The sequence below is a fragment of the Danio rerio genome, chromosome 1, assembly GCF_049306965.1.
Source record: "Danio rerio strain Tuebingen ecotype United States chromosome 1, GRCz12tu, whole genome shotgun sequence".
NCBI classification, from domain to species: Eukaryota; Metazoa; Chordata; class Actinopteri; order Cypriniformes; family Danionidae; genus Danio; species Danio rerio.
The window spans coordinates 39,870,161-39,896,348 of NC_133176.1; the positions used below are offsets into that span (position 1 = coordinate 39,870,161).

Consider the following 26,188-nt stretch of genomic DNA (forward strand, 5'->3'; position numbering starts at 1 on the left):
TTTAACTTACTTATACACTGTTTTATACAAATACTCATACACTGTTGCAAATGCTACAAAAACATATTTTGCATTCTAAAAAAAGTGTTTTGTTTGGTAAGTAAATAATAGATGATATTTTTAAGTCAAGAAACCAACTTTAAAGTCTGCCCATAATTGTTAATATTATTATTTTAATATTTACACAATTGTAGCAATTATTAAAAACCTAACAATTACTTTTTACAATTTTTAAATCGTCATTAAGGATTTTAATAGTTAAAATAGAGGTCTCCAGGAACCACTATATTATATAATCTTACGTTCCACACAAGAAAGACACACATTTTGTAATGAAAAGTGTGTAAATGATCTCAAAATATCCGTTGAGCAAACCGTCCATTCCATATCTGCAAAAATCAAGCCACAAAATCCTAGTGAAATTATTTTAATGTTCTGACAAAAGTCTGTTGAAATATTTTGTGATGCGTTTCGTTTTGTAAATAACTTTATTTACTGTATAGCAATTAAACAACTGCCAAATTCATTGATCATAGAGTGTTTTAAAATACATGATGTTTAAGTCCCTCTCATCATGTGTCATTGGTCGCAGACTCCACCTCAGTGTTGACATCATTAGCGCCTGGCTCCTCCTCTTTAACGGCTGTAATGGAGATGCTGCTTTTATGCAGGCGGACGCTGAGTTGAAGCCAGTCTCCTCTGCTGACGGTTAGAGGCTGCTGGAGGACCACTGCCGCCTGCTTCCAGTGAGAATCCTTGCTGTAGGTGCTGACGCTCTGCCAACAGTCCAGATGGATCTGGTACCAGAAGGGAATGGCACTCACCTTGCCTGAGGTGCTGACCTGCACCTGCCAAATCCAAAAAAAAAAAGTCAAAGATTGTTTGAAATAAAACTCGAGATAAACTGCTTTTATTATCACTGAGTTAATAGATGACACGCTGATCTACTATTTATGCTAATGCTTTATCTGAGACTACCTTTTCATTCGAGATTAGGGCTGCACAATATATCATTTCAGCACCAATAATGCAATGTGCACATGCACAATAGTCACAACGCAAGATATGCAATTTAGAGTCTGAATTATAGTTGACCAGGAGCTACAGAATTGTATTTAAAGACCTTTAACTGCTCCACCAAGAAAAAGACATTTGGATAGCATTTTTAACTCCTAAAGTCGCTAGTAAACACACTCAAGACATTTTTTTTCAACACAATTTCTAAAATATCAACCTCTACCAAATGAATGATATGTTGGTTTATGGTAAAAGTACCAGAATTAATACATATTTTATGAAAAATCTGAAAATTTGAAGTTTAAGACCAATTTATTTTTTTTTTAAATATTCAGATTTAAAAAAAAAATAATTGAATACTAAATCATCTTTATATTTTGAAGTATGACATAAAATATTTCAGATTTTCATTTAACATGCTTTCTTGTTGTTGTTTTCTACAATAAAACCTTAATCAAGTGTAGTACTGCAACAGGATTTATTCATTCATTCATTTTCTTGTCGGCTTAGTCCCTTTATTAATCTGGGGTCGCCACAGCGGAATGTACCGCCAACTTATTCAGCAAGTTTTTACGCAGCAGATGCCAACCCATCTCTGGGAAACATCCACACATACAGACACACACTCATACACTACGGACAATTTGGCCTACCCAATTCACCTGTACCGCATGTCTTTGAACTGTGGGGGAAACCGGAGCACCCGGAGGAAACCCACGCGAACGCAGGGAGAACATGCAAACTCCACACAGAAACGCCAACTGAGCTGAGGATCGAACCAGCGACCTTCTTGCTGTGAGGTGAACGTGCTACCCACTGCGCCACTGCGTCGCCTATTGCAACATTATGTTTGTTTGATTATCTTGTAAACCAATAATGCTGTGTAGTGTAAACCATTCTTTAAATGACTTTAACAGTCAAAATACGCTTAACCCTTTGGTAGAGCAGGCAGGCGGAATTTCTACAATTTATACAAAAAAAGAGTTTTTGTCTTATTTCTAGTACAAATATGTACATTTCAAAGTGAAAACACGATTATTTTACTAGTTTGAAGCAAAAACTCCTAAATTTGACTTCTGAAGTTGAAAACAAAACAATATTTTACTTGATCCAAGAAATTTTAGATATTTGCACTGTGATTATTCAATTTCTGTACCTAAATGCTCTTAGACTCCTCAGAAAACCATAACTATTAAATAGCTCTTGTAGAACTATTCAAACCATCTAGTCAAACTGTATTCAATGTTCATAATCAATATTAAATATTGCAATATCAGATTTTTTCAATATCATGCAGACCTATTCTAAATCCTTATTCTCAGTCCTTACCCAGTAAAATAAAAAAACAACAAGATACAGTACTCAGCATATATAAGTACACCCCTCACAAATCTCTCTTACTTATTCATTACAATTATAATAGGAAGCTATACAATATTATATTTGTGCATATACATTAGATAAGTCAGTAATGAAGCAAAATCTGGAGCTTATCTAACAAAATAACTTACGATAACGGTCCAAAAACAAGTGCTCCTAAATTTATGTTATAGTAAAATTTTAAATACAAATTTAAAAAAAGAGGGAGAATCAAGAGAAGCAAAATTAATTAAAATTAATATTAATTAAACTAAAATTAAAGTATTTATTTGAAATTTTGTAGGTTGTATTTTTTTTGCTTCAATTTAATTGTATTATCTTTCAATTTCTAAATATGTTTGGTAATTAAAATATTACTTTAATAAATATATCTGTTTAATAAATCTGTTTTGTTTAAATGAACCAAATATATTGCCAATATTCACTGAGAAATGGATATAAATATTCATTTTCAAAATGGGGTGAACTCAATTAAAATCATTTCTTAAAAAAATCATTACTTAAACATGTTGGAATCATTCAATTAAATTTTAGTTTGCTCTTCATTTCTTACACATCTTTTATTTTAGGTTTCATACATCATTGTGGCGAGGCAGTGGCACAGTAGGTAGTGCTGTCGCCTTACAGCAAGAAGGTCGCTGGGTCACGGGTTCGAACCTCGGCTTAGTTGGCGTTTCTGTGTGGAGTTTGCATGTTCTCCCTGCCTTCGCGTGGGTTTCCTCCGGGTGCTCCGGTTTCCCCCACAGTCCAAAGACATGCGGTACAGGTGAATTGGGTTGCTGTATAAGTTGGCGATTCATTCCGCTGTGGCGACCCCGGATTAATAAAGGGACTAAGCCGACAAGAAAATGAATGAATGAATGAATGACACATCAGTGTCATTTAAATATTTTGTAATATATGTGACTCAAACCAGTCTTATGTTGCATGGGTATTTTTTTTACACTGGCAAAAACCAAAAATATACTGTATGGGTCAAAATTCTAGTTTTTTTAATGCCCAAAATGATTTCAATATTAAAGTGACAGTTTATTCAAAATGTTTAACTGGACTGAATATTTACGCACTGTGAAGTTGGTCCAAAGTGTTTCCATTTTCTGTTAAACACAAAACAAGTTATTTTGAAAAATGTTAGAAACCTAAAACCATTGACTTCCATAGTAGGAAAAACAAATACTATGGAAGTCAATGGTTACAGGTTAACAACATTTTTCAAAATAACTTGTTTTTTGTCCAACAGAAGAAACAAACAGGTTTGTGACAAGTGAATGAGTGAATGTTGACAGTGCTCTATCCCTTTAAGTAAAGATCATGTTCCACTCAATAAATGATGTTCGCTGTTAGTTTAAACTACTTATTTAAAATGATCTAAACCAACACAATTCTTGAGTTTTTTGGGGGGACAACTTAATTGTTTTATGTTCAATCCACATGAATTTGTAAAAACACATAAGTTAACTTAATTTTTTCATGTTTTCCCAACACAAATTGAATGTGTGGAACCCAGCAAGTTTCATAGACATTTTGTAAATATACTATCACAATTCAATTAGTGATTAATAATAACAATATATAAATATTTTAGTTAACAATATGCTTTAGAAAAACAAAAGAACAAAAACTGACTTTGACTTGTTTGTCAGTGTAGTTGGCACTGCTGTTCATGAGGTCCAGTGTGAAGAGTTCAACTGGTTCACTAAGTTGCCTGCACTCAAGGGTGGACAGGTCCAAAAACATATGAACAGGAACCTGGGAAAGGAAATAAAAAAGAGACACATTAAACACACAGTCTAATTTACAGAAAACACACTGAATGTAATCAAATTTCTTTCAACACCCACTTATCAGGCCACAGCTTGAACACAAGAGGGCATTTAAATAAAATAGGATAATCTGCAACCTGGAAAATATCTTGATAGTTGGGATCTTTCCAACTGTATGTTTTGTCTTCTCTTTCTGATAAGGATGTATGGCATTTCACAATACTCCATACAGCAATTTTAAAAATAAAGCGCTCATGCAGAATTCTTTCTGAAAACTTAAGGTGTTAAAAAAAGGAGAGGATGTAACATAAACACTGCGATTCAGTTCAGAAAACTGCAGCAACCACCCTGTTTTGGCATCTGCTCTAGAATGTACCCTTGAGTTTGCAGGTCAAAGTCCAGTCTTGTAAAAAGAAATGGTATGCAAACATTATATAATAAGTGATACAAGGCTAATAAGTCTCTGACTTTGATTGAAGCTAAATCACTCTTATGCTCACTAAGGTCGAAAATGTTTTGTATTAAAAATACAACAAAAATAAGTGTTTTGAAATTCAGCAACATTTTATTTTAGAAAACAAATTGCAGTTCAAATAGTCCGAGTAGATTATGTGTATGAAACCATACATCTGTGCAATGTTCAACACAACGTAGTGGCTTCATTAGTAATCCAATCATTTTGTCTTATTATGTCAAAATATGATAAACTTTGTGACACTGGCAGGCTCGGATTAAGAATTCAAAGGCCCTTGGGCACAATGTCTTGTAAGCCCCCTACCTGGCCGCACCGCAATAGTTAAATTAAAAAATAAGATCAATATATTATTTTTGAAATAAATTTAATATATAATTTATTGGCCACATTTTTTAAATAAATGATATACAGTACACATATTTCTAGTCTACAAAGATTTAACTTATTTTTAAAGCATTTAAGGCATAATTTGAAAACAAAAATACTAATACAACTATTGAAAATTTATGGATTTTAATATGCTTGTTTAAGTTCACCGAAGCAGTACTAAAATTTATATTTAGGGTATTTTTAATGTCTTTTACAAACTTATAATGAAAAAAAGGGCCTGTTTATCAGACGCTGGATTCGAACTGGGTACATGATCGATCGCAACTAAACATGTTGCCATTTGCTTTACGAGCTACACCACTCATATTGCTGTCTGTTGCGCTCTTTAGTTATGTTGCCTGTCTAATAAAACGGTGATGGGCGGGAATCACTCAACTAGCTTATTCCAAGTAGGTGTGCTATTTGCACTTAGCATAAATAGACACTCCAAAATCACCCCCCCCCCCCCCCCCCCCCCCCAAAGTTTGCACGGGCCCCTGGCAATAATGCCCATTGGTTAATCTGGCCCTGGGCACTGGAAATGTAGTAAATTGTGAAAAATGAGAAAATAAAGTCTTCAATTGCACTTAAAGGGATAGTTCACTCAAAATGTCATTATTTAGTAATCCTGTTTTTGCAATCCGTGATCACGTAATCCAGCTTACTTTTTGAGCCAGTTTTTCAAAGCAACATTGGATTGGATCAATCTGATCCGGATAGGAACTTTTCAAGATCACTAAATCTGGATTACCAGTGCTCAATCACAATGTAGATGGATAGATAGGCCTATGTAAAGAGCAACAAGTAGAATAGCCAGTGTGGGGTAAATATAACTTTATTTTTATTTGAAATGAAAACTAAGAAAATTTTATAAATAATAAAATAATTATAATAATAAATAATAAAAGCAAGAAAAACCCCACCCCATCCTCTTCCAGCAGTCCGCTCATCTGAGATCTACAACACTGTACATTGAGGATATTTATAATAAGTTTCAAATATAGATGTATTGAATAAAAAAAAAAGATAATGTTCAAACCTCCACAATAATGTCAGACTCATCTGATGTGGAGGGAGCAGCTTGTCTGAGCGTATTCTTTAGGAGGCAGATCTCAAGTGTGGTCTTGGTTTGCTGCAGTTTGGTCAGTCAGTTGTTCCTTTGCCAGATGAAGCTGAACTTCTGCCCAGTCTCTTTTTGCAATTGTTGAAAGTGATTTAAAAAAACAGGCATTGCCATTCTTTGCATTGTTTTTGTTATTCTGTAATCATTGCATGCATCACTAATAAATATTCTAAACACAAAAGTATTTTCCATTGTGATGAATATATATATATATCAATTAGTAACAGAATAAAATGTATTGTTTTTGGTAAATTTTGACAGCTGTTTGGGGGGTTATTTTATGAGGCCAAACTCTTTCTATTTTGCTGTAGGCCTATACTGAAAGGCTAAATACGTTAAAGCCAATAATCACTATAGCCTGACAGATGAACAAATAAAATTAAAACCTTATGAATAAATAGTATATCTCGTAAGATACTGCATGATCCAAATATAGTTTTATCTAATATATTTTTATAAGTTTTCATTATATTTGGGACATGAAATCCACGCTAAATCCACCCTTCTGATGGGATCAGTGTAATCCAGGTTTTTTGGATCAAAGTGATCCAAATCCTACAAAAAAGGTCTGAAAAACCCAAACTAAAGGTTTGATCCGGATCAAAACCAAGATTGGATTACGTGATCTAATCCGATTATGTAATCCGTTTTTTCTTTTGAAAAACCCATTTTCAAGATTTGATCCAATCCCTTATCCAATAACCTAGTGGATTACTTTTGAAAAACAGGGCCCAGGTTCTCAAAGACAAAAGATGGAGATCAGCTACAGTACATACTGTGAATTGATTGATGAATGGAGCGATGTTAAACCCGAGTGTTGGTTCGGTTCCCTGAACGGCGTTTTCAAGAAGCAGCGTGTCTGACTCTACCAGCATCCCATGGATCACAATGCGCTCTGGAAAAATCTGTCCACCGTCCTCCAACAAACACCTGAAATGTTGACCAAACAAACTACTGTTTACAAACTGAAAGAAAAGAACCACAGACAATTTGCTACATTAAGCAACCACAAATAACTCTCTGGTAGTTTTTTTGTTCATTTTAGACAGAAAAAAAGTTCGCTTTTTTGACATTTTAAAAATGAGAGAATGATTGGAATGGCCAACAAATTCACAATTCACCATGATGCTGAAAAAAAGTCTACAGGAGTGAAGGAGTGACACTCTGTAAGCCTAAAATGCACACACACACAGAGACACTCTCACACACACACTCACACTGCATCATACAAAATGTTAAGGCTTTTGTGTAGTCTCTTTATATAGCCTTATGTACAGTAGTTTTTACTAGAGCTGGGCGATATTGGAAAAAAATTATCACAATATCATGTTTCATATCATTCGATATTGATAATTATTGAATATTTTTAACAATGCATTTAGGAATATTAGAATTTCATTTAACCACTTTATTTTAACTTACCAACATTACTAAGGTGTTGTAAAGGTGTTCTGTCAATAAATATCGATACCCATTTTATCGCCCAGCCTAGTCATGTAGTCATATACAAAAATTACCACTCTAAATCACCTTGTCAAACAATAACTATCTAAACCTTGTCAAAAATAAGTATTTTAGCTTGTCTAAATGTATATCAAAACCCACAATTCCTTAGCAATGCCTAAACTAAGGAATTCACAAGCAGCATTGTAGAGATAGTAATACTAGAACATTTTGGTTACACCAGTTTTGCTCAACCCTGTTCCTGGAGATCTACCTTCCTGCAAAATTTAGCTAAAAGGGTAAAAAAAAAAAAAAAAAAAACATGTCTAAAAATTAATGTATCATGAAAGCCACAAGAATGCAGTTAGAATTAAACAATAACATTTGCAAAATATGACTGTATGTTTGGCTGTCTACACAAAAAATGGCAAGTTACGATATTCCAATTTGACTGAATATTTTAGTGAACGTTTAAACGATTAATTCATAAAAATAGCTGCTTTCTTTATTTTAAAAACGAATCAAACATTCTGAATCATCTGAATGATTCTTCAACACAAATGACTCATTAAGACAAGGTGGTTTTAGTTCATATTTTTTGTTTCATCCCTGACAGGCCTAAACCAACCCAGATACCAGCAACAAATTCACTGTAATATATATGCTTTCCAAAACAAATTCTTTCCAAGTAGTATGTCTAAATTTATTGCATTAAAAAAAAAAAAACAGTTGGCGAAAAGTACAGGAGAAATCCACAGGAGAGGATTAATGAATGGCAGTGAACTGACACTCATAAGTCATGCTATGTTAACAAAATGGTGGATGGAGTCTAACAAAGTATTCCATTCGAAAGGCCTCATGCCTATGCCTCAATCCAGGGGTCACCAACCTTTTGGAAGCTGAGAGCTACTTCTTGGGTACCGATTAGTGTGAAGGGCTACCAGTTATTAAATAACACATTTTTCTTAATTTACTTTTAATTATATGTTATTATTAATAATTAATAATATTCATCTATGGGAAGACATTGATCGTGTTAATGATTTCTCACAGTAGTTGTCAACAATGATTTAACAAGTTAGATAAATATCAATATGCAACACTTCACTTGTCTGGAAATGTTTTTAAAGTTTTTTTTAGTATATAACTTAAAGTCATTTTAAAATTTACACCAATGCAAGTGTGATTTAAAAAGAATACCTATAAAAAATATTAGATGCAGCTTACTCAAATGTGGTGCTATGGTGAGCTTTTTTTAAAACAGGCCCGCGGGCAACTCATGTGAACCTGACGGGCACCATGTTGGAGACTCCTGCCTTAATCCCTATAGGTTTTACCCTCTGAAGTTACAGTGAGGAGCACTTTAAAGGAAAAGCATTGTTTGACACAAAAAAAAAACTTTGATTAGGGGCCGGAAGTGTCCATCAGTTGTACCCTTCATAATCCTTCATTTCAAAGTGTTTTTTTGACTTGGAATATGGCAGCCATGATTGTTTTTTTCCTCTGAAGTGCCCTTCAAAAGGGCAATGTATCGTGTTTAGAACGCACTAAGCTTGGGCGATGTATATATATATATATATATATATATATATATATATATATATATATATATATATATATATATATATATATATATATATATATATATATATATATATCACACTTAAAATATATATATATATATATATATATATATATTTCACATTTAAATTGTGTGTCAAAACAAGCTTTTATTTTGCATGCAAATAATCGCGATTAATTTAGTACAACTTTTATTTTCGAAAAAATCTCTTACCTAGCCAATGATGCTTTCTCCAGCAGTTTCTGTCTAATAAGGCCGCAGGTCTCTATGCAGTCGAGTATGATGGCGCTCCAGAGCTTCTCTGTTGCCGGTCGCTGGAGAACGGCAGAATCGTCCTCCACATGAGTCAACCAAAACTCCAGTGCGCTTTCAAGCACCCCGTTCCCTTTGGCCAGCAGTTTCAGCAGATTCTGGTGATGCTCCTTTTCAACCGAGCTGTAGGCTTTAACCAGTCCAGAATTACTGCCGATTTGTTTGTTGAAACCTAATTGGGCTGATATCAAGGAAAGAACCGAAAAGCCCTCAGAGACGTCGAGCACGTAAACTGGATCCGGTTGTGCGTTAGACTCCTGTTGCCTTCTAGTTGACTGTAGAGAATCTAGAAGTTTGCTCATGGCCTTCTGGAAGCTGCTGTGATAGGCTGTGTTGTTGAGGAGGGCAATCTCTGAGGACTCCAGCATGAAAGCCAGAGATGCTTTCTCTTGGTTAGTTTGAAGGCCAGCCAGAGCACTGCACAGATCCACCTCAGGGTTCGCAGGGAGGCTTTTAGGAGCTCCTTTAGTTGCACTATCCATATGGATTGTGTTTCCGTCTCTTATGATGGCAACACAGCATAGCCTCAGGTAAGAGTCTTTACAGGATACTTCCACCAGTATTTCGTCACCACGTTTCACCGAGTCTGAGGAATGACATGGATTAAAGAGGTTATTATTGATAGCATTTTTATTGCCTCTTAAAGGGCACCTATTTTAACCCTTTTACAAGATCTAAAATAAGCCTTTGGTGTCTCCAGAATGCATCTGTAAAATTTTTAGCTTAAAATGTTTATCAGATTATTTATTATAGCCTTCAGATTTTGCCCATTTTGCTGTCTGAGTATACTGTAGCTGTTTTTGTAACGTGGCTTTAAACACAAATTAGCTGCTTCTCCTTGCCCACCGTTCCCATGTGCATGTCTGCTTCTTATAATGCAATATGTCAGATAAACAGCACAGAGACAGAAACAGACTCAGATGAAGCTGAAATAAATGTTTATAAGTTATATGTTTATATAGAAACCTGGAGTTTGTCAATGAATTTGGAAGGTGGGGAAAATGTACTCCTACGTCACAATGTGGTGGGCCTCAAAATCACTGGGATTTAAATCCTCTTTTAACGTCAGTAAACTAAAAAAAAAAAAAAAAAAGAAAAGAGACTTGTTGGGTTTATATCACTCCAATATGAATGTGGACATACTGTACAAACACACAGTTCTGCCCAAACAGCTTACAAAAGTTGATTTTCATTATAGGTGCCCTTTAAAACAAACTTTTTAAACACATTTAATAAAATTAGTGCTGGGAAATATTTAATCGGAACCAAAATAAACGTTTGTTTTAACATTATTTAAGTGTGTTTGTGTATACTTCACACACGCACGCACGCACGCACGCACGCACGCACGCACACACACACACACACACACACACACAGGCATGCATATATTTGGCATGCGTATATTTAAGGGAATGTTTATTTATTTTTAGATATGGATTTTAGAATTTTATAGATATTAGATATAAGATATTATAATATGATAAAAATATATAATTTAAAATATCTATGTAACAAAATTGTTTTGTATAGTTTTGCTTTTATGTATGTACAGTTGAAGTCAGAATTATTAGCCCCTTTTATTTTTATCATTTTTATTTTTATAACTATTTTCCAAATGATGTTCAACAAAGCAAGGACATTTTCACAGTATGTCTGATAATATTGTTTCTTCTGGAGAAAGTTTTATTTGTTTTATTTCGGCTAGAACAAATCAATTAAAAAAAAAAAAAACATTTTAAGGTTAACAAAATTATTAGCCCCTTTAAGTCATTTTTTTCTGATTGTCTACAGAACAAAGCATTGTTATACAATGACATGCCTAATTACCCTAACCGGCCTGTGTTAAATTTCGTATATCATGAAAACCAACCACTTTCTTTTTGACCACACATACAACGTACACACATCTCGTACATTTTGTTCTATTTTTGCATTACTGTCGTAAAGGAAATGGTGGAGGCAAAAAACAATAACTACTGAAGCTGACAAAAACTACTGATGCCCATGTTGATAAGCACTCATGAAAGGGGATTAAAATGTATTCTCAACTCTTATTTTAACCAAATAAACAGAGATTTTACATGCTTATAACTTATAGAGAGAAAAAAAAACACTGGACAAGAATAAATCTTTCTAGTGCACAAACAATTGTCATATAATTAGGGATTTAGGAAAACATTCCACGCAAATTAAATTAAATAAATATGTACAAGTCTACACCAAATAATGCATATTAAGCAAAACACAGTGCTGGTCAGTTCAAATTTGATTATCTGGTTTCCTGAAATAAGGGAACACTTATAAACAAATGATTTCCTCCCTCCAAGCTGTTTTTGTGGTATCATCAATTTCCAATAACCCATCTATAAACTGCACAACATACAAGTGGATAGTCGGTAAGATGATCTTTCAGTGTTTAAATAGGCAATTCTTTGATAAGCTGCAACGATCACCACAATTAATTTATCAAATCAAAAGTTTATGTTGGCTCCATATGTCTGAGCATATTGCTGTTAATGTGTAGTTTTGTTCTTGAAGAGCTTCTGTCAATAATGCATCAAGAAACTCGCTGGAGAATTCACGGCTCCTTATTGTCCACAACAAATATATTCGAAGCCCAGGAAGTGTTCACAAATTCAAATATAGTACTAATTACATTTTAGGACTCCAGACTTAAAAGCTAAAGGTTCATGTTTGGTTTACTGGATATTGTTTAGGTATATGGATCAAGGAAATAATATTAATATTTTTTCATTCAAATCTTTAGGGGTGTGTTCAAATACAGATGCTGGAAATATGTCTCTTTACAGAAGTATTTTTGTTGATATTTGTGTGTGTGTGTGTGTGATTGACAAATGTCTGGTCCTACTTTAACTCATTATATAATTAGCAGTTTTTTTTTATTCTGAGTTCGTTCTCATGTGTGTTCAGCCCAGAACAAAGCAATGTTTTTGATGTTTAGTAACTATCTTTAAGTATGGACTTAAAGGGATTGTTCACCTAGAAATGAAAAGTCATCATTTGCCATGTTTCAATCCAAAAATGCAAATTAAATCCATGCGCAAAAAAAAAAAAAAAAAAAAAAAATCGCATAAATGCTGTGCAGATAAAGCTGCGTTTCCATTCAACGAGTCAAAGCGAACAAAATCACAAACAGTCACTTCCTGACTAACATACGTCAAGTATCAACAGTAAAAATGGAACTTGCAGTGGCAGGAGAAGCTATGTGAATCTTTTCTTCATTTAATAAATGACTTGCACCTCAGAAGGCAATCCTGACACGTAGTGAACACGCGGTGGTGTTTGAAGGCATGAGATGCGGAGCACAGACTCTCTTGATTCTTTAGGTCAATAATAATATAATAACACTAATTCTGAAATGGTTAAGGCATTTTAGAAAGGCCAAAACAACATTTCAAATGTTTTACAGTGCACTCACCCCGCTGGTTTGTCCATTCAAGTGCATTTTTATAATCATACGATCTCTTATAACAAAATCACATGACTTTTAATGTGCATACTGGAATTTGTTCGGTAATAGTGTTTCCATCGCAGTTTATGTGCATCTTTTCTTATCGAATAAAAAGTTTTACCTACTCCGTTATGCACATACATTTTTATCCGCATTTTCAAAATGTATGCTTATCTTGGTGTTTCCATCAAAAATGTATTTATATGTATGTTTATATTAAATGCATATCCAAAATGCGTATAAAAGTAGGTGGATGAAAATGTAGTTATCAACTCATTCTTCACACATTCTCTTTTCTTCTGTTCCAAAAAACAAATAAAAACAACAAAAAAGAAAAAAAAAACAGACATTGACTCTGGGATAAAATTCCCACCTAAAGAATCACGGTCACAGATAGAAAAACAAAAGTAAAGATATACTGAAGAATTTTGGGAAAAAAAAAAAACAAACATTGACTATGGGATAAAATTCCCAAATAAAAACAATCGCAGTCATGGCTAGAAAAGTAAAGCACATGCATAAACAAAAATTGACAATGCGCTTAAAATATAACACCCAAAAGCAAAGCCCATATGTAGATTCAGAAACAACAAGTTGCGTATCGAAATTAAATGAGCGTGAATCAAAAATGATAAGGCGTTTAGACATAATTAAGGATAGGTGTCTGTATTATCCTGGAAACAAATGCTTTTGAGCATCCACGAGTTGCATTGGTGTGACGTCAACTCCCCCTTCGCCTGATTGGCTGGAGGAGCAACTGTCAGTCTCGACAAGTGGACCAATGATGACGCTAAAGCCCGCCTGTGATTTAAATACAACTCGAATTGCATCTTTTGGAAAGGCAAGCAAGCACAGAATGTGAGAACAAGAGTGACGAGAAAAGACTGCAAGCACATAAGACATTCAAACTTGAGTGGAGAAACTAATGTTGTCTAAATCTGTATTAATTTTTGATTCACTCTCGTTAAATTTCAATACGTGACCTCGTTTCTTATTCTGTATTTAGTTTTCGATTTGTGTGTTATAATTTCATACACAATGTCAATATTTTGATTTACGTGCATTATTTTTCTATCCGTGACCGTGAAACTATAGGTGGGAATTTGATCCCATTATTGACTTACATATTTTTTCTTCCTACTATGGATGTCAAAGGCAAACATTCCTCAATATATATTCCTTCATGTTTAACAGAAGATAGAAACTCAAACAGTTTTGAAATAAGTGGAGGATAAGGAAATTGTGAGGAAATTTGGTAACACTTTATAATAACTACACATTATGAATCATTTATTAAGCATTAGCAAATAGTTAATTCATATAAGTAATAGTTAAGCATTGACTCTACATTATTAGATGTTAGTAAGCAGTTTATAAATAGAGCTACAAATGATTTATTCTTGACTTATAAGCACGTTAAAATGTACTTCATGATTGTTTTCACACTTTGTTAATAATTTATTTTCATTACAAATTTAAATTTTAAACTATTTACAAACCTTTTCTTATTTAAAAATAGTTGTTTTTTTTAAGAACATTCTTAATGTGCAAGTAAATGGTTAATGAACTATTCAAATTAACATTTATGTATCTTATTATTCATATTCATTCCTATTTACGCATATATTGATAGTTACTTTTATCAATAAATGTTTAACTCAACTTCATGAAGTTTTTTGACCTAATCTTAAATGACTATCCCTTTAAGACAGCACGGAAACTGCAAAATGTAAACACAGCATCATTTAGAGATACAGTATGTGAGAATGAAAATAGGACCACAATTCTGTTTCAAGACAACTTTTAGCCATCTCTAGGCCTCTGCAGGTTTGACCAACATCTAGATTCATCTTTACACTTTTTGCTCTCAATATTTTCTAAATGATATGCTTACTGAAAGTGCTCTGCACTGGATAGATGGCCTGCTCCCAGCATGTTTCTTCTTGTGGGCCAGTAGACAGATGGTTGTCCTGATCCAGGTGTAGCTGAAACCAAACTGCCAGAGCGTCAAGAATGCCATCCTGAGTGACACACAAGCACAGCTGCACCACCTCCCTGGAGCAAAGACCCTCCAGCTCCTGCAACAAATATTGATGTCTATGGTCACAGGCTTTCAAAATACCTTTTTTTGTGTTCAAGAGAGAAAAAAAAAAATCATAAAGGTTTGGGACCAATTGAGGGTTAGTAAATTAGTATTTTTTTTTTAGTAAAAACTATTCCATTAAGGCCTTTTCATTCTTTCTTTGTTTCTTTCCTTCCTTCCTTCCTTCCTTTCTTCCTTCCATCCATCCATCTCTCACTCTCCCTCCCTCCCTCCCTCCCTCCCTCTCTCCCTCTCTCTCTCTCTCTCTCTCTCTATATATATATATATATATATATATATATATATATATATATATATATATATATATATATATATATATATATATATATATATATATATATATGTATTTCTCCAAAAGAAAAAAATATGATCAGACATACTGTAAAATCTTTCTTGCTCTGTTAAACATCATTTTGGATATTTAAAAAAAAAAGAAACTAAAATCAAGGGGGGGGCTAAGAATTCTGACTTTAACTGTATCTATATACAGTTGAAATCAGAATTATAAGCCCCCCACAAATTATAAGACCGCCTGTTTATTTTTTCCCCAATTTCCTTTTAATGAAGAGAAGATTTTTTTCAACAAATTTCTGCACATAATAGTTTTAATAACTCATTTCTAATAACTGATTTATTTTATCTTTGCCATGATGACAGTGAATAATATTTGACTAGATATTTTTCAAGACACTTTAATACAGCTTAAAGTGAAATTTAAAGGCTTAACTGGGATAATTAGGTTAACAAGGCAGGTTAAGGTAATTAGGCAAGTTATTGTATAATGATAGTTTGTTCTGTAGACAAAAAAAATAAAAATCGAAAAAAAAAAATGCTTTAAGGGGCTAATAATTTTGTCCCTAAAATGGTTTTTAAAAAATTTAAATCTACTTTTATTCCTATACTGATTACTTTAAATTGCTTTTATATTGTTTTTATAACAGTGTCAGTCACTTTTTTAACAATATTATGTAGCTTTAATGTCTATATTAAAATAAAATCCAAATGTTTGGAGTTGTTAAGATCTTTTAACAGTCTCCTATGCTTACCTAGGTAGCATGTGTCTGTAAAGATACAGCAAAAGTGCAGTACAAATATATAATTTAAAAAATATATTTAATAAAATAATAAATATTACATGTAAAAAAAGGACCATGACACTGCAAAAACAAACAAATTTTATTTTGTTCAAGACCTGTATCAAAAAAATTTTGAAAACACATGACTTTCCTCTGATGCGAGTTCTATACCTGCACATTATTGAAGTCTATGTCCAAAGCTGTGAATGGCTGTGTGAGCTGAATATATCCTCCTCGCAGACGGCTCAATCTTTCAGTGGTGTAGGGCTCAGTGCTGTCCTCCGTGTCAGCCAAACAGCTCACAGGACTGTAGATCTGTCCCACTGCAGACAGATCCAAGCCTCCCACCGAAGACACACACAGCCTGCACAGGGTTGATCGTATGGTGAAGAGCTGCCTTTAATAATTTAACCACTGAATGCTTACTCTAATATTTCTCAAAACATTTTCAGTTGATTAAGTGATTCATTTTTAAATTTAAATCATCTAGAAGAATTGTTATATAACATTTAGAATGTATTATCATTCATCATTTATAATATTTATATTTATAAATTATAAATTAATGTATAAGCAGATTTATTTTCTTACCTGTGGTGTCTTCGGATCTCTGGGCACTGCACAGCGACTCCAAACACAGTTGCTCCAGCAGGTATTACCCGACCTGTTTGTGATGGGCTGGATAAGAGTTCTCCAGGGTTCTGTTAAGATGAATTACATTTACTATTTATACTTTTCAGCTATTTTCAAGAAAAAAAGGTTACAAGTCTACAAAGCACCCCCGGTTATTTTTTTTTAAAATAAAACACAGATAAATAGAAACAGTTAAATGAATGAATGAATGAAAGAAAGAAAGAAAGAAAGAAAGAAAGAAAGAAAGAAAGAAAGAAAGAAAGAAAGAAAGAAAGAAAGAAAGAAAGAAAGAAAGAAAGAAAGAAAGAAAGAAAGAAAGAAAAAAATCATAAAAACCACAAATGTGTAAGGCAGCTGTTAAAGTTTCCCATGCATTATAATTAGTTTTGTTAAAATAATAATAATAATAATAATAATAATAATAATAATAATAATAATAATAATTTAATTGGTTAAAGTATTCAACTTTTGAAGTTGATCAAAACCTTTAATTTGGTTTTAATTATCAGTTGTCGTAAAACTAAAATGTGCATTGAACAATATTAACAGTTTTGAACACACAATATCAGTGTTATATAAAATAATATATCAGTTTATTATTTATCCTAAATGATTATTTAGTATTAGTACTGTTGATCCACTTCAAATTTTGAGTACAGTTTTTCCTGAGGGAGGAAAAACTTCACCATGATTTGCAGAACACACTCTTTAAAAAGTGTTAAATATACAGTAGTAATACTTAAAAAAACATACTTATGCGATATAAAGTTGAAGTCAGAATTATAAATTTTTTATTATTTTATTATTTTCCCAATTTCTGCTTAACGGTAAGAAGTTATTTTTTTCAACACATTTCTGAACACAATCATTTTAATAACTAATTTCTAATAACAGACTTGTTTTGTCTTTGCCATGATAGTGCATAATATTTTACTAGATATTTTTCAAGATACTAGCATTCAGCTTATAGTGCAATTTAAAGGCTTAACTGGGTAAATTAGGCAGGTTAGGGTAATTTAGCAAAGTCATTATAACAGTTATCATAACATATAACTGTGGTTTGTTCTGTAGACAGCCAAAAAATATTACTTAAGGGGCTACTAATACTGACCTTAAAATAGTTGTAAAATAAATTTAAAACTGCTTTTATTCCAGCTGAAATAAAACAAATAGGCCTGTTACCCGAAGACAAAAAATATTACAGAAAATACTGTGGAAATTTCCTTAATCAGTTAAATAACGCTTGAGAAATAATTCCACTGTATTTCAATCATATTAACATATGGAAAATGACTTATCAAATGACCTATGGAACAACTCTATTGTGTGCATCACAGTGCATCCCCCATTTTCATCAGTACAATTAAGAGAAAATCTTTCACTTTAATAAATTTATGTTAAACTGAATAATGGTGTATATTTCACACAATGTGTTATTTCTTTTCGCAAGTCTTGTAATTATGTATTTATAAAATTTGAAACACTGAAGCAGCCAGTTTAACTTTTTATGTATAGGGTATCGCCTTTGCAGATTAAATTTGTTCAGCACACCAAATGTGAAATTTGTCTTTGAAATATAACAAAATCAACCTACAGTTAATTAACTCATGTTAATTAATTACCATCTCTGTTGATGGTAATAATAATAATAATAATAATATTAATAATAATAATATTAAAAAATACATTATAATACAATAATAATAGTAACAGTAAAGAAATATTAATATTATAATAATATTATAATAATAGTAATAATAATAATAAAAATAAAATTATATATATATATATATATATATATATATATATATATATATATATATATATATATATATATATATATATATATATATTATCATAATAGTAACAGCAATCATAATAATAATAATAATAATAATAATAATAATAATAATAATAATAATAATAATGTTTGCATATTTAAAATTAAAGACCTCTTCAGTGCTCACAAAACTCTTTGGATAATGCAGCAGACAACTTGCTGGTATAACTTAATATACCTAATACAATTATTTTTGAACAGTGACAATTTAAAAACAGCATTATATTTTGACAAAAATTATACTTATATGATGACAAAGTGAAAAAGCTGAATGAATAAATGAACTTTGATTATAAAACATACACCATTTCAAAAATAAAACAAATGTATTTATATCAGATAGCCGCTAGGTGTCCCTATTGTCTCAACAGTAAAATAACACGAGGATTCAGAAATCTCTTAACACTAAAACAAAAAACAAGTTAAACTATATCAAAACGAATGATTTTGAATAAAGGATTCGAGTATGTAAACTTTTGCTAAGGTAGCTGTTAACATAGCCGCAAGACGTAACATTTTCAGAGACAAAAATCTCTGACCATGGTCGGATCAACTTGGGATCAGACAGGATAAAGTCATTTGTATAAAAGGATTATTCTATAATGAGAGTTTAGTTTGCGGCATCACATGACCCCGGTAGGTTTACTGATCAGAATAGTTAAAGCACAGAAACATGCTGAAATCATTGAGAAAGTGACTTACAGGAGGAGGTAGGAGCAGGTGCTTCCATGCATGAATCAACGTCTCAATGATGCCTTCACCAAACAGCCCTGCATCTACAGTCTCTGTAACAACCAGCGACACTCTGAAGAGAGAGACATTTAATACAGGTTAATTTGTATTATGTATATGTATATCATACCACTTCTCCTTAGCTACCAAAAAAAAAATGTTTAAATGATTAATGATAAAATTATTGGCCCTTCTCTTTTTCAAATATGGCCCAAATGCTTTTTAACAGAACAAGGACATTTTGCACAGTATGTACAGTTGAAGTCACAATTATTAGCCCCCCTGTTTATTTTTCACCCCCAATTTCTGTTTAACAGAGAGAAGATTTTTTTCAACACATTTCTAAACATATGTTTAATAACTAATTTCTAATAACTGGTTTATTTTATCTTTGTCATGATGACATTACATAATATTTTACTAGATATATTTCAAGACACTTCTATACAGCTTAAAGTAACATTTAAAGGTTTAACTAGGTTAATTAGGTTAGCTAGGCAGGTTAGGGTAATTAGGCAAGTTATTGTATAATGATGGTTTGTTTTGTAGACTGTCTGGAAAAGAATAGCTTAAAGGGGATATTAATTTTGACCTTAAACTGTTTTTAAAAAATTACAAACTGACTTTCTCCAGAAGGAAAATTATTTCCTTGCTCTTTTAAACAATTATTTGGGAAATATATAAAAAAAAAAAATAAAAAAATTATATTAATAACAATAATTCTGATGTCAACTGTATATTATTTCTTCTGGGAGAAAGTCTTATTTCTTTTAGCTTAGTCAATGTTATTAGCCCTTTTAAGATTTTTTTTTTTTCAATTGGCTACAAATCAAACCACTTATCCAGTGAATTACCTAATTAACTTAACTAGCCCAGTAAACGTAATTAACCTAGTTAATCCTGTAAATTGTCATTTAAGATGGAACAAAAAGCTAATAAAATATTATGCACAGTCATACATGACGTAACATAATCCAAATTAAAACTATTATGCTTTAAAATGTGCTTTACTGTTATAAAATGACTTGCCTAATTACCCTAATTAACCTAGTTAAGCCTTTAAATGTCAATTTAAGCTGAATAAACTTAAAAAGTATCTAGCAATATATTATTTACTGTCATCATGGCAAAGATAAAATAAATCAGTCATTAGAAATTGGTTATTAAAACTTATGTTTAGAAATGTGTTAAAAAACTTTTCTCCATTAAACAGAAATTGGGGAAAATATAAAAGAATTGAAATTAAACAGGAGGGCTAATAAATCTGACTTCAAATGTATGTATTAAATGTGATAAACAAATTTAATTTATAATTTACTTATATACAGTACCATCATTCAAATGTCTAGGCTCAGTGATTTTGATGAAGTTAACATGAACCTCATTGTTAAATTCTTTTATTCATAAAATATACATTCAACTGATTAAAAGAAGAACAAAAATCATGTTTAGGCTAAACAAAATTAATATGTGTGGCTCCTGACTATACATTGAGGTCTTGTGAAAATAAACAATCATTCTGGGAACAAATGATATTGACACTAATGCTTTTAATCCACAGCCATGGCTGTTCATTTCGCTTCATATAAACTTAATTTATCATCAAGTGCCACAGGCATACATTTATTTAATGTGCCTTTTATGGATTACCAAGAACCTAGCTAAAAACCTGCTTTAATGTTCTACTAAAAAAAGCTGTCTAAGGAAGTACTTAGGATGAGTAAATTAACATTAAATATTTATTTTTAGTCAAGCTATTATTTTTTTTTTTCATTTTAATTCAAAATGTATCTGTCACATACAGAGTTTGTGACCTTAAAAATAATAACAACAATAACAAAATAATAATAATATTAATAATAATAATAATAATAAAACAACAATAACAACAACAACAATCTAAATTTGGAGAAATAGAAGTTATGCAAGAGAAACTAAAAGCAAATATCATTCATTCATTTTCTTTCAGTTTAAAAACACCGAAATAATGAAATGGCAGCCCAAAGTCCTGACCTAAACCGGACTGAAAATCCTTAGCAACACAGTTTATTTATTTATTCATTTTCTTTTCCCCCTAGTCCCTTTATTTTATCTGGGGTTGCCACAGTGGAATGAACCGTCAACTTATCCAGCATATGTTTTATGCAGCGGATGCCCTTCCAGCTGCAACCCAGTACTTAGAAACACCTATACACACTCATTCACACACATACACTATGGACAATTTAGCTTAATCAATTCACCTATAGAACACGTCTTTGGACTGTGGGGGAAACCCACACGAACATGGGGAGATCATGAAAAGTCCACACAGAAAACTGTCGAACCAGTGACCTTCTTGCTGTGAGGCGGCAGTGCTAACCACTAAGCCACCATGCCACCTTAAAGGCAAATATAAACTATTTAAAGACCTTCGAAATAGAGTAAGTGGTTGTAGAAAAAAGTACAACGTATAAAAATATAAAAGAGCTGTCTGAACAAACAGAAACCTAGAAGTGTTTAACAAAATTAGATCTGCATAATTAATTGTTTAACATTTAACAGTATAATTAGTAGTACTGCTATTAGTATGTATGTTTACTGCCATTCAGCTTCACTGTCTATTACATGGCAGATACATTTTCACATTTATTCATCACAAAACAAAATGCACTAAAAGCAAACATTTTCAACAAGACTTTTATTCACCTGTTTGGGATGTCTTTTGGAATTTCCATGTCCAGAGATTTCCGGTGAAGGATTTTGATGCAATCCGCCATCCCATTGGCTGAGAGCACCTCACATGCCAGCTCATACATTGTCTTTGACAGCTCACAGGCATAGACCTCAGCAGCGCCAGCCATTTTTGCACACATCCTGCCAACAACATGTCAAGCAAACACTGTTAAAACCACACTCACCGCCATACATCATTTGAAGCAGATGTTTGTTAAATAACAATGTTACGTAATACGTTTCTGAAAAATCTCACCCGAGGATGCCAGTGCCTGTTCCAATGTCCAGAACTGAGCTGCAACCACCCTCAACAGCCTTCTTTATAGCTAACTGGTACTTGTGGTTTCGTCCATGGTCGTTGAGCATTAAGAAGTGCCAGCGCTCCACCAACCAGTTGGCAACGCGGTAAAAGTTCTCTTTCGCCTCTGGAAAGTCTGGCCGCAGTTTAAGGGCTTTGTAAAAATGGCCAGCAGCCTCATCCCGAAATCCCATTCTGAAATAAACAGAAACAAAAGTCAAACTTCGAAGTCTGGAGTCAGCTAATAAAATTAAATTAAATTAAATTAAATAAATAAAAAATATGTATTTTTTTTATTTAGTTTTCCCCCCAATTTCTAATAACTTATTTGTTGTCTTTGGCCATAATGACAGTAAATATTATAATATTTCACTAGTGATCAAGAGATTAGTATTTAGATTTCTGTGCACTTTAATGGCTTAGCTGGGTTACTTTAGCTAACTTGGCAAGTTAGGTTAATAAGATGAGTTATTGCTCAATAATGGTTTGTTCTGTGGTCAATTATATATATATATATATATATATATATATATATATATATATATATATATATATATATATATATATATATATATATATATATATATGTAATTAATTTATATATAATGATTAAAAATAGATTTTTTTTGTATTTGAGCTGAAAAGCGAAAAGAAATAAGGCTTTCCCCAAAAATAAAATAGATATATAAAAGGAAATAGTGTGAAATGTCATTACCAATACGAGGGCTAATATTTTTTGCTTTGACTGTATATGTGCAAGGATTTCTGAAGAGAGATGATACTGAATACTGTAATGAGTGATGACTACTGAAAACTAAAAATGTAGCTTTGCATTCACATGAATATTATTTAATAATATTATTATAATATTATTACATTTATATTATATTTAAAATATAGATTTTTATTATTTAAACGTATTTTAATAGAAAACAGCTATTTAAAATAGCAAAATATTATTTAATATGTCTGTATTTGTGATCAAATAAATACACTCCTGTAAGAAACAAAATGTAATATTAACCATAAATCTTTGAACCAAAGTGTTTACTTTATACACTAATTATAGATATGCAAGTACAATTTGTAAAAAAAAAAAAATAAATAAATAATATATTTTTTTATAATGTATATATATATATATATATATTTGTTATCTTAAAACCACTAAACAACAAGAGCAAGACCAGGCAATAAATAAATGAATAAAAATAAACAAAACCTGAAGAGGTGCTCTCCCATGCTGTTCACTATAATCTCATCTACAGGAAACAATTCCATAGCTTGTTCATAGCAATCAAAGAGGTCCTGGATACGTCCAAGAGAGTCCAGCTCTTCTGCCCATTTAAACAAGGTAAATCTAAATGACTCCTGTAAATACAAAAAAAAAAAAAAAAAAGCGTTAAAAAAACTTTAAAAAAATGTTTGAATCTATATCAAAAATAAATCACTAAACTCCACATTTCTGTACTCCACAGACTGATCAGAAATTAAACAGTGATTAAATAATTAAGGAGGGATGGAAGAAAAAAAAAGTTACATTAGCAAAGTCTTTCAAAGCTGGAGCAAGGTTGAGAACTAACAGATAGTGAACAAAAGCAGTGCCATAGTCCTCACTGAACAGACACTGCTGAGCACTTTCCAAGGATCTTGACACCAGCTCATTTCTTGCAGCATCTTCCCTCTGAGCTCGTCTATGACGCCTCGTTCTCTTTGGTCTTGTAGTGGCATTAGGCATCTCTTCTGTGAAGGACAAAATCAAGATCACAAACAACTGGTTAATTGAAAAAAAATGCATTGCAAATATTAATAATAACAATAATGATAAATAAATAAATAATGAAAAATAAACTTCAATTAATAAGTAAATAGTCAAATAATTTAAAATATCAAAAGTATTTTTGCCATGTCTATTATAACTTCCCAAACATTCTTAAATCAATATACATCTACCTAATCAAAAATATCTTAAGAATTGATTTCTGAAAAAAAGTTCAATAAATAAATAAACAAAGTTCATCACTGCTTATTTATTGTTTATGAACTTTCTTTTTAGTTTTTCCATTTGTGTTTGTTCCATTTGTGTCAGTTTAGGTATACTGGAGTAAGTAGTTCTGTAAAGTAACTTATATGTGACCAAACAACGATCTGAAAATGACTCGTTTTTAATTAAGAATTGCCTTTCATTAATAGTTTATATGAAAAAAAAAACGTTTCCATGCAGCAGAATAAAACCACTACATCAAATATTGTAGAAATACGAAACCAGAATTGTTGCATTTTCCATTTAACATGCATAATTTTATATTTCATCCACCATCACTCTTTCAATATTTTCTATTTTTATTAAGGAGATAACGTTGATTTACAGCTTATTTTACCTGTTTCCGCTTGCTAGTTTTCAGAATTCAAGCGACTCCAACCTGTCGCTGGATTTACACTCTAAACTGCGCTTTAAACATATTTCAAATATCTCTATATATATAATAATAAAACAGCTTTTCTCCTAAAGCTCTGCTTCTGCACTGCACTGCAGGTCCGTTCCGTTTAAACACGCCGACGGAAACAACATCCGCTATTTTAGAGTTCCACATATCATTTTCACACTCTACTGACTCCGATAAAGCCACTCGTCTTGTCTTATTAAAATATTTACGTAGAAAACAAAAATAGAATTATCCTGAGTGATTTACATGACTACATAAGCTATATGTGTAAATTCCCATAGCATCACTGCCCACACTCCGTTGTTCCCCCTCAAAAAAATCCCGATTTTCCAGAGAGCCAAGCGTGATGACGTGATGGCAGAAAAAGCCCCGGAGTCCTGCACGCGGGAGGAGACTCGCGCTCGACTGTCATTCGCGGACCAAAAACCACACTGGATATTATTACCTCTATTTCAAGCGATATCGGTGTAGCCCAGAGCTGTTTTATCTTATCATACACGAGTTTAAACCCGGGATTTACTTAATCCAGCCAGGACTAAGTTTACTCGTGCGCCTTTGGAAAGAGTTCCATTCCCAAGAGGAGTCCCGACGCGTTTAACGTTAGTCTTCCTAAAATACACGAGCACGCGTTAGAAACGACTTTTTAACAACAGCCTTTTTATTCAGCTTCTTGATTTGACCATTTTTTGTATTTATTCATTCGCTGGTCTCTTTGTAACGGGATTTAAACGCTAGCTAGTCTTTAAACTAGCTGAGTCCAGTAAAAATGGGTTTACACCCGTTGGAGTTCAGTGAATGTTACCTGGACAGTCCTGCTTTCAGGGACAAAATCAAAGCTCATGAAGCAGAGCTGGAAAAAACAGGCAGATTCATCAAAGAGTTGTACAAAGATGGAAAGAATCTCATCAATGCCACCAAACGTAAGTGTCCTGTCATTTTGGCTCTGCTTTAAAATCCATAAAGAATTGTGTATCAAATGAAGAGACAATTTTCCATTTAGTCAATGTTTTATTCATGTTATACAAGTGTAATTTAATATCAACAACTCCAATCAGGACGTTTTTGTGTGTTTGGTCAAGGTCATCACCATGTCATTACTGTTTCCACTACTCGAGAGGTTAAAAAACTGCTAGGTTAAAAAAGCACACCGTTCATTTGGTGTATATAAAATGAGCTTGCGTGGCATAACACTTGCTGACCTCACCCGTTTTTTTTTGTGTGTGTTATGATTCACACTAATTATGTGCAAATCGTCAGGTGTTTCAAGTTTGCATTTTGATCAGTTTGCATTAAGGATCTTTGCAGCACTCAAGTCAGCTGTTTTAAAAGGCAGTATAAGCTTTCTCAAGTCAAATCAGCAGTTCTGTATGTTTCTTATGAGGCTTATCACCTTTGTCATGTGAC

General features: G+C 32.4%; 2 protein-coding genes across 3 annotated transcripts in view; one reads left to right on the forward strand and one right to left on the reverse strand.

The window, feature by feature from the left end:
- Nucleotides 1–411: 411 nt before the first annotated feature.
- Nucleotides 412–25,344, reverse strand: prmt9 (protein arginine methyltransferase 9). Of its 2 annotated transcripts, none has more exons than XM_005159969.6 (13): nt 24,719–24,892; nt 23,878–24,080; nt 23,560–23,708; nt 22,296–22,532; nt 22,013–22,180; nt 19,295–19,397; nt 16,711–16,820; nt 16,291–16,483; nt 14,834–15,017; nt 9,366–10,050; nt 6,904–7,057; nt 4,024–4,146; nt 412–848 (listed from the first exon to the last, which is right to left on the reverse strand). In XM_005159969.6, the coding sequence occupies exons 2-13, from the start codon at nt 24,073–24,075 to the stop codon at nt 573–575; spliced, it is 2,580 nt and encodes an 859-aa protein (XP_005160026.2). In that variant the 5' UTR covers nt 24,076–24,080; nt 24,719–24,892; the 3' UTR covers nt 412–572.
- Nucleotides 25,273–26,188, forward strand: part of arhgap10 (Rho GTPase activating protein 10) — a 130,820-nt gene continuing 129,904 nt past the window's right edge. Inside the window, 1 exon segment of the mRNA NM_001045250.1 lies at nt 25,273–25,704. Within this exon segment, the coding sequence (NP_001038715.1) occupies nt 25,551–25,704 (154 nt within the window). The 5' untranslated portion in view covers nt 25,273–25,550.